General features: G+C 47.3%; 1 protein-coding gene across 3 annotated transcripts in view; it reads left to right on the top strand.

The window, feature by feature from the left end:
* Nucleotides 1-9,520, top strand: part of PDLIM2 (PDZ and LIM domain 2) — a 19,166-nt gene that overhangs the window by 5,340 nt on the left and 4,306 nt on the right. For all 3 annotated transcript variants that reach the window (XM_069075692.1, XM_069075691.1, XM_069075693.1), the window contains exons 4-8: nucleotides 1,276-1,342; nucleotides 1,433-1,587; nucleotides 1,861-1,939; nucleotides 8,152-8,264; nucleotides 8,558-8,703. In XM_069075692.1, the coding sequence (XP_068931793.1) occupies nucleotides 1,276-1,342; nucleotides 1,433-1,587; nucleotides 1,861-1,939; nucleotides 8,152-8,264; nucleotides 8,558-8,703 (560 nt within the window). The remainder of the gene's footprint in view (nucleotides 1-1,275; nucleotides 1,343-1,432; nucleotides 1,588-1,860; nucleotides 1,940-8,151; nucleotides 8,265-8,557; nucleotides 8,704-9,520) is intronic.

Raw genomic sequence — 9,520 nt, 5'->3', positions numbered from 1 at the left:
ACACACACACACACACACACACACACACACACACACACACACACACATATATATATATATATATAGAGAGAGAGAGAGAGAGAGAGAGAGAAAGAGAGGAAGCCAGGTAGTACAGTGGGTAGAGAGTTGTCCTTGCAGTCAGGAAGATCAGAGTTCAAATCCTGCCTCAGCTGCTTATTAGCTGTGTCACCCTGGAAAGTCTCTTGGCCTTTGTCTCTCTCAATTTCCTCAACTGTTAAATGGTGGCAATAATAGCACCTACCTTCCAGGGTTGTTGTAAGGATCAAATGAGATAATATATGTACAGTGCTTTGCAAGCTATAAGGCATTCTGTAAATGCTAGCTATTGTCACTACCATTATGTTGTCTCATTTGACCCTCAGAATCAGTGCAGGAACCTCACAGGATGGGTTCTAGCACCCCTGTTTTATGACAAGAGGTTCTGTGGTGTCTCCCACCCAGGCAAGCCTACTTCCTTTGAAGTCCCACTTCTGGGATTGAGGGCTTGGGACTCGATCACATGATGAGTTGGGCCAGAAATGAGGCGAAGTCTTCTTCACCTTCTAATTAGGATGGGGAAGGAAAGATCATCAGACTGGGATCTGAAAGACCTGGGCTCCTCCCAGCCCTGTCACTAACTGACTATGTCACCTTGGGAAAGTCCCTTTCAGTTTCTGGGCTTCAGTTTCCTCATCAATAAAAGCACAAGTGGGCATTTCCAATTCAACAAACATTTTTTCAGCCCCATACCATGTTGGAGACCCTACAGGGCTGAAAAAAAGAAACAGGTGAATAAAACTCAACTCTTGGTCTCAAAAAGTTTACTAAGCAAGCTAAGTATGAAAGTGCAAAGACAGGCATAAAGCAACTGCTTTGGCCTTTGGCCAAGGGTCAGATCAAACGATGGGTCACAAGGTGAAATGGTGGGAAGAGCACAAGATGAATCAACCTTAGCTCTTCTTGCATGACCTTGAGCAGATCATTTCACTGTTTTGGGTCTCAGTTTCCTCATTGTAAAATGAGGGGGTTGGACTTCACTTCTCAGGTCCCCTTCCAGCTCTAGGTGTATGACCTTTAAGAGCCCCTCTGGGGGCAGCTAGTGGCATAGTGCATATGACAGAGTACCAGCCCTGAATCAGGAAGGCCTGTTCAAATCCGGCCTCAGACACTTGCCAGCTGTGTGACCCTGGGCAAGTCACTTAAAAAAAAAAGGCCCCTCTAGCTTTGGTATTTTAAGCTTTTCCCCATCATTCTCTTTCTTCCCCTATTCCCCAGGTCTCGGGCATCTTCTCCTGGTCACACCAATGGTGGGAGCTCCCTGGAACTGGCTTCCTGTTTCCAAGTAAGATATCCCACTCCCCACCCCTGGTCTGCCAATAGAAGCCTTGTTGCCTGGAATGCTTCTCCCTCACAGGATCTTTTCTCCCTTCAGACCCCTATGCGGACCAGAACTGACAGCCAGACCTCACTGAGGTCCTCTTACTCCAGCCCAGCTTCCCTCAGCCCTCCACCATCCCGAAGCTCATTTTCCAGTCCATCCCCTGCCAGCTCCCACACCCAGTCAGGAGAGGTGGTGAATAGCACCAGGTGAGAGCCGGGACATGGGGCCACCTGGGACCAATTTCACATTTAATTGGCTGGAAACCTCTGTTGTTTTAGTCCTGGGGTGGAGAACCTCAAAAGTGTTTGAGGACCTAGAGGGCCACAGGCTCCCCGACCCTCTCATTTAGTCACTAGTAGACACCCCTGTTTCCAGCTCTTCTAAATTCTTGTAGGGAGTACGGGTAGTCATTGTCCTTACTTAACCCCTGCCTGTGATAAAGGAACCAGGGTCAAACATTTCTCTTTTTTCTGTTTCAGTTTCCAGAGCTTATCGTATTCCCCAGCTTCTGTCTATTCCGAACACCTGAACTCTCGGGGCCACCTTAGCAGCAAGCAGGTAGGGAAGAGACAGGGTTGGGCAGGATATCCGCTGGGGAAGAGGAGTCACAGGCTGCCTCAGCTGCACCTGGGCCTGCCTGGTCTTGGGACCCTAGGGGTTGGGGCAGCCCCCTGGGGAAGAAAGGGACGATCTCCTGCTGCCACTCTCTGTCTCCTGGGGACAGCTAGCTGCTCACTTCTCAGGTGGAGGGATGCTTATCTTTTCCCGGCAGTTTTGCCCCCATGGGATGGGTTCTCTTGTACCGGTACTGTTTAGCACCTCCCCTCCGTTTTTCTCAATTCCCGAAAGCCTCAGCCCCCACACTTGCTGGCTTCCTCCCTCCTTTTGTGTTTCTCTTGGGCTGAGAGTGAAATAGTTTTGCTGCTGTTGTTGGGATGCTTCCCTTTTGGCTCCCACTCCATCCCCTGAGAAATTCCTCCTCTGTTTCAAGTTGTATCCCCCTCCCCCTTCCCCTCCCCCTCCCAACACTCCCCACCCCCTGCTGCAAGGCTCACTCTTCCTCATTTTTGCCTTGCTTCCCTATTTTTTTTTTAATAGTTTTGACAGCTCCTGGCATCATCCTGTCCTTCCTGGGATGGGGCCATGTTCTGATTCTGTATATGCTCCTCACATATGCATCCCATCGATTCACCTCTCCCACCTCCCTACTTTCTCCTGGTCATGGCCCAAGCCCCCTTAATTGTGCTATTGGGTGCTATTGGGATGTCCTCCAGCTGTTGGGGGTGAGACATATAGTGTCCAGCTGCTGGGGTGAGGGGGATTATGTCTAGCTGCTAGCCCCCAGAGCTGGCCTCCCATGGGGCAGAGGATTTCTGCGGATGCAGGGTGGGGCAGAAGGGTCACTTTGGGGAGAAAAGTTTGATTGGTCAACTGACTGATTACTGACTATACCTACCATGATGCAGGAGCCATAGAGCAGAAAAACATGGTCTCTCTTTTCAAGATTTTTACATTAAATTTAGCAGAGGTTCAGGGAAGCAAGAGCTTACTAGGAAGTTGGGAGAGGCTTCATGGAAAGTGTGGAACTTAATCTAAGCCTTGGAAGCTAAGTAAAGAGAAGTAGGAAGACATTTTGGACCAGAGCAGTAGAAAGTGTGAGGGGGGAGCAGGAATAAAGGTGGTGGTGAAGCTTATGGATTGGAAGATGCTGTCATTAGGCAGAAGGGAAGCTAAGGCTGGATTGGTGAGATGGGGGGAGATGGTGGATTCTATGGACAGGGGTACCCCAGACAGGTCGTGAGGTTCTATGAGACGCCTCTGCTTCCTCTCCTCCATTGAAGGTTCTGCTGGAGCCTAGGGGTCCTAGAAAAGCCTCACCTAAGATGGGGTGACCAGAGCTTTGTCCTAGAGCAGCAAATCCAAAGGGTGACACTTGTAATTCTTTAGCAATATAAAAATCATAAAGCTTTAGCACCTAGTTACGAGAATAATTAGTAAAAATAGAAATATCTCTGATGGTGGGCTGGGGTGAACTTCTCTTCTGTTCCATCATGTTCTTTAGCACTGCCTTGGAATTGGTATTTTGTGTGTGTGTGTGGGGGGGGGTTCTCCCTCTTCCCCCATGGGGCAATATCCTGTCTCTCCTCTCTAATAGAGGAGAGTGCCTGCTTGTCCCAGGAACAGTTTGTGACAATGTAGTGGGTAGAAGGCTGGGCCTGGAGTCGGGAAGACCTGAGTTCAAATCCTCCTCCAGATAATAGCTCTGTGGCTCTGGACAAGTTACTTCTCTGTCTGTCTCAGTTCCCTAACCTGTAAAATAGGGATGATAATGGCTCCTGCCTCCCAGGGTTGTTATGACTATTACATGAGACAATACTTGTAAAGCATTTTGCAAACCTTAAAGTGCTTATAAATGGCAGCATTGATCAATAATTAATAATAACTATAAATAGTTGTTATGATTGCCCTAGTTAAGGCCCAGGGTCTGAGTATCTTACAAGGAACACGTTTCTAAAGTTAAAGTCTGTTCATGGTGCTTTCTTGTAATTCTACCTGAATTTGGGAGAACAGAGTGGTTGGGTGTTCCTGGGGAAGGAGCTCTGGTCTGTTATTCTGGAGCACTGCAGTCCAGCCTCAGCTTTGTTACTAATGCCCCATATAACCTTGAGTTAATTCCCTCCCCTCTCTAGGTTTGTTTCTTCACCTGGAAACTGAGGACCAGGACTAGATAAGGGAACTCTCATGTATGCTCTGAGACACTCAGGCTACAGGGAAGTTTGTGCTGGGCAGCTAAGGGAGGGAAGGGGACTTTTCAGTGTCCTCACCCTATACCCATCCCACCTGTTGAAAGCAGGTTTCTCCTTTGGCATCATACATATCCAGGGCTTAGAAAGGCCAGCATTAAGGGGGCCAAGCAGCCTTCTTCTAGGTGCTGCTGAGATAAAATGGGAGGGAAGGAAAGAAGTATTTATATCACACTTGCTATGCACTAAGCATTTTACAAATATTATGTCATTTTATCCTCACAACAACCCTGGGAGGTAGGTGCTGTTATTATCCCCATTTCACAAATAAGGAAATTGAGGCAGTAAGAAGTTAAGTGACTTGCCCAGCGTCACACAGATAGCAAGTCTCAGGCTGGATTTGAATTAGGGTCTTCCTGACTCCACATCTGCCTAGCAGATTGTAATGTAATGCCAAGGAAAGGCAACTTCCCAGGTTCAAAATACCAGCATAGGTGCTCTCTATTTTATTCAGTGACAAACCAAGAACAGAGAAGATCAAAACATGACATCATTCAAAATACAGTATTTACTAAGTATGATTAAATAATCTCCAAGTACTACCCCATCCCAGGACCTTCCAATCATTCAATCAATTACAAAGTCTCTGTTCCAAATACTTCTCCACCCCTAGGCTATACCTTAATTAAGTCCACCACAAAGCCCCTCTTCTCAAATGGAGATTAGTTTCCAAACATAAGTAAAATACATTCATTTGCTCAACCATAGAACACAAAAAGGTCAAAAGTTCCCCACCCCTGGATCACAATTGAATCTACCCCAGAGTTACATCAAGTTTAAACACAGCACTTAATACCCAAATGGAGGTCTTTTCTTCATCTTGACACGAGGCAAGTTCTCAGCAATCTTAGTTCCTGGAGAGACAAGGCTTAGCAAGGCCATAAGATACATTGCCAGTCCCTTCATGAATTTATCCTCTGTCTGTAGAACAGCCCTAGAACCCCTGAACACATTAGCAAAGCCCTCTCCCAGGATTTCTGTAAACATACAACAAGAAAATCCTTCTTCAGGGCTTCTGAACCAACAGAAAGGCTCCCAGACCCCTGCAACAACAGCACTGTCCTTCACCAGTGGACAGTATTCATTCTGTCTGCCGGACAGTCTCCAGACCCCTGCAACAACAGTACTGTCCCTCACCAGTGGACAGTATTCACTCTCAGTACTGTCCCTCACCAGTGGACAGTATTCACTCTCTGTCTGCAGGACAGTCTCAGGCCTTCTTAACCAAATGCCAGGTTCCAGGACTTCTTCAACAGGACAGTCTTTCACCAGTGGACAAATCTGGCAAAATAACATCAAAACAGACAGACAAAGTACCAGCAAAACAGCCATGTCTCCTCAGTCCTTGGCAGCTCAGGGGGCAGGTCTCAAAAGTCCAGGGCAATTCAAAGCGGCCACCAGCAATCTCTTAGTCTCTCTCTCTCCACGAGGTGCTGCTTCCAAAAAGAACTTCCGCCTCTCTCTTGTCTCTCCAAATCTACATCACCAGCTCCTCCCACTTCAGGACTTTCTTTTCACATCAACAAGCCCATCCCACAGGTGGGATTAACAAACTCTGGGTTTTAATACAATCAATTTGAAAACCAAGCCAATACAGGGGAATCTTTAATTGCCATTACTATCACACAGATTCAGAAATGGTAATTTCAGTTGTAGGAGAGGTCTCAGAAGATCATAGATTTGGAGACAGAAGGAGCCTTAGAGTCCCAATGGAGTCTAGCCCCTCCCCCCATGCTGACTCCCATTTTACAAATGAGGAGATTGAGGTAGCCAGAGGTTAAGTGACTACTTCAGGGTCACATTGCTAGCAAGTGCCTGAGGCTGAATTTGAACTCAGGTCTTGTAAATCCAAGTCTAGTACTCTACTCCCACAATACCGCATTGCCTCAAGTCATCTTGAGTCCAGCTCAGGTGTACAGGTGTCCCAAGTTAAAGTGACCTTGTCAAGAGTGACTTTGACCAAAGCCATTCCGTTGTCTGAAGGGCTGACTTGAAGCATTCCCTCTCCCTCTTTGCCCTGGCTCCTCCCAAATCAGGTAGGACTTAAGCCCCAATTATCTTTTCTCACCTCCAGGAAATCTTTGTATCTCCCTGTTCTCCTTTGCAATACCATCAGTCTCCACTTTCCAACACTACCCATCTATCCCTTCAGTCCCCTTGTAGCCTTGCTTGATCACCATGGTCCAACCTAATCGGGATCTCTTTCTCCTTTAATAACAACTGTCATTTATACAACCACTTATAGTTTGTGAAAATGATCTCATTTTTTCCCTCAGCAACCCTGTGAGGTTAAGTACTGTAGGTATTATTATGCCCGTTTTACAGATGAGGAAAGTGAGGTCAGAGCAGTTAAATCCCTTAACTTTATGTGTTCCAGAGGCAGTATTTCTTTCCTGATGGGCTGGCAGCCCTAAAACAACTGGGGTACCAACATGTTACCACCTGGATCCCCACCTGCAACGGAGAGGCAGCTTATGGCCATGAATGGGCCTTGGCCCAAAAATCAGGAGACTGGCTCCTAGTCTTGGCTCTGTGATTTTTATTATCTGTGAAATAATGGGGCTGGACAAAGTCATCCCTTCCAACTTTGACCTTCTAGGACGCTGATACCAGTTAGTACACTCTCTTCCAGTTTCACAGGGGATAAGCAGGCACTGATTTTCACTGTGGAGAAAACCTGAACTACAGATATTGTAAGGGAGAAAGCATTCTAGGGGCCTGCTACCCCAGTCCTTGGGCATATATCACATTCAAGTAGACCCGAAGGTGTTAAAGCATTCATTCCCACCAAACATCCAGATGCAGTGCAAGGAGCACTAGTTCTGAGGTCAGAGATCTGAGGCTCAAATCCCCACCTCTGAGAGCTCACCGCCTCAGTGACTCTGGGCAAGTCATTTCTGCATTTCTCCAGGTCTCATCTGTCTTGACTGTACAATGAGGGAGGTGGACAAGGTGGCCCAAAGTCCCTTCTGACTCAAGTACAAAAGTGAGGGGCCTTTTTGGAGCTATTGGGAGTGAGTGTGTAGAGAGGTGGAATGAGTCTAAGAATGAGAGTCAGGAGACCTGGGTGGACTCTTATTCACTGTGAGCCTTAATAAGGAAGGAAAGAGGGAAAGAAGGAGGGAAAAAGAGAGGAAGCTAGAGAATAAGGGAAGAAAGGCAAAAAAGGGGAGGGAAGAAAGGAGAGAGGAAAGGAGGAAGAGAAGGAAAGAGGAAAAAGAGAGGGAAAGAAGGAAAGGGGGAAGGAAGAGAAAAAGGGAGGGAAAGAAGAAAAGAGGAAAGGAAGAAAAGGAAGGAGAAAAAAAGTGGGAGAAGGAAGGAGGGAGAGAAGGAAGGAAAGAAGGAAAAGAGATGGAAAGAAGGAAGGACAGAAAAAGGGAAGGAAGGAGAGAGGGAGGGAAGGAAGGAAGGAAGGAGGGAAGGAAGGAAGAAGGAAAAGAAGGGAGGAAATAAGTATTTATTAAACACTTCCTATATGGCAGGCACTGTGCTAAGTGCTTTCCTATTATTCTCATATGATCCTCACAACAACACTGGGGGGGGTAGATGTATTATTATCTCCATTTTAAAATTAAGGAAACTGAGGCAGAGTGAGGTTAAATGATTTGCCCATGGTCACACATCTATTAAATCTCTGAGACTGAATTTGAACTCAGATCTTTCTGACTCTAGGTACAGTGCTCTATCCACCAATCCCCTTAACTCATTTTCCTTATCTGGGCCTCAGTTTCCCCCTCTGTAAAATGAAAGGAATAGTGTCCCAGGTCCCCTCAAGCTCTGACATTCTGAGTTTCGTATCCTAAGGTCATCCCTCCCTGCACCTGGAGAATGTCAGTTTCCTTGATCAGTGCCCTCTAGTGTTTAGCAGGAGAACGAGTTGGCCGAAGAGGAGAAAGGGGTGTGTTCCACCCCGGCTGACCCATCCTCTTCCTGCTCCTCCCTCACCTCCTTCTTTTCTTCCCCTAGGCTGGGCTTGGTCGAGCTGGCGACTCTGCAGTCTGGGTGCTGCCGCCTTCCCCAGGGGGCTTCCGAGGCTCCCAATCCTCTAGCCCCAAACGATCCTCTAGCCCCAAGCGCAGGTATGGAGGCTGAGCCTTAGGAAGGCTTGTATCTGGGACCAAAGGGCTGAGGTTTGGTCAGAAAACAGCCAGCACCTAGGAGAGGGAGGCTAGAGCCTGGGGATCCTTTGGCTGACTTGGGAGGAGCAGGGGTGGGGTAGAGGTTTTCACTTTAAGCAGCTCTCCTTGAGGGCTTGTGCCCCTTTGGCCCCAGGCCACCTCTCCAGCCTTTAGGTCCCTTGACACCCCCCCAACATTCCCCCCCATTTCCTCCCTACCTCCATCACTTCTGATTCCTGTCTCATTCTCCGCAGTGTGGACTTTGAAGGGGGAGGGCCTTACCTAGAGGAAGATTCTGAGGTCTTCAAGATGTTACAGGAGAACCTGGAGGCTCGGACCGCCCCAAGGCAATCAAGTTCCTTCAGGATGTTGCAGGAGGCACTGGAGGCTGAGGAGAAAGGTAAGGGCAGAGCAAGGCCTAGGCATAGGGGAAGGGTCAAGGGGGATTCAAAGAACTATAAAACACAATATCTGACACACTTTGCTATTCATATCTACCATTCAATCACAATCCTGGTAGCTCTTTTCCTTCCCCAGTGAGTTTGGTGTCTGGCTCACAATTTTTCTCTCATCACCAACTCTTGCCCTCCTTCAATATACATATTGACTAAAAACCCTAAAAACTCAGTTTCTCAACCTATTTACTTCCCATGACCTGCTCCTCCACCCCAGTTCAGCCATATGCAAAGATGGTCAGCCACAAATTGGATCCAAATGGCTCTGAAGGAGAGAATGAGGTTGGTGTGAGCCCTGTCTCACTTAAATCCAACTCATTTGCAAGTCAAGACATCACCTTCATGATATCATTGGTCCTCCTGGGGAACCAAGGACAAACAACCCACAAAGGCACCACCTCCATGTTTAAGAATTGAGAAATTCCCTCATCTGAACATAATCTGTTGACTTTCCATCTCTCCCTCTGCCTTCCTTTCCCAACCCCTTACTCTTTGTAATCCTGGAACTATAATCCTTGAGTCCTCAGTTTTCTCCCAGGTCATTAACCTTCACTACTAGCCACTCTCTCTTCTTTTTCCCATCTTGATCCCTTGTTGAAACAGTTCAACTCAAAACTCCCCTCTTCTTTGAGTCCCTGGCCCCTTATCATATTGACTATTTAATTCTGCTAAGCCTCAGCCTTAGATCACCCTGCCATCTGCTACCTTCACATCTTCTCTCTCTCTCTCTCTCTCTCTCTCTCTCTCTCTCTCTCTCTCTCT

Source organism: Petaurus breviceps, unplaced genomic scaffold (genome assembly GCF_028583685.1).
Source record: "Petaurus breviceps papuanus isolate PSGF00001 unplaced genomic scaffold, PetGlider_PUasm1.0 90919, whole genome shotgun sequence".
Taxonomy (NCBI): Eukaryota; Metazoa; Chordata; class Mammalia; order Diprotodontia; family Petauridae; genus Petaurus; species Petaurus breviceps.
Note: the sequence above shows the minus strand (reverse complement) of the source record. Positions and strands in the feature narration are given on the sequence as shown.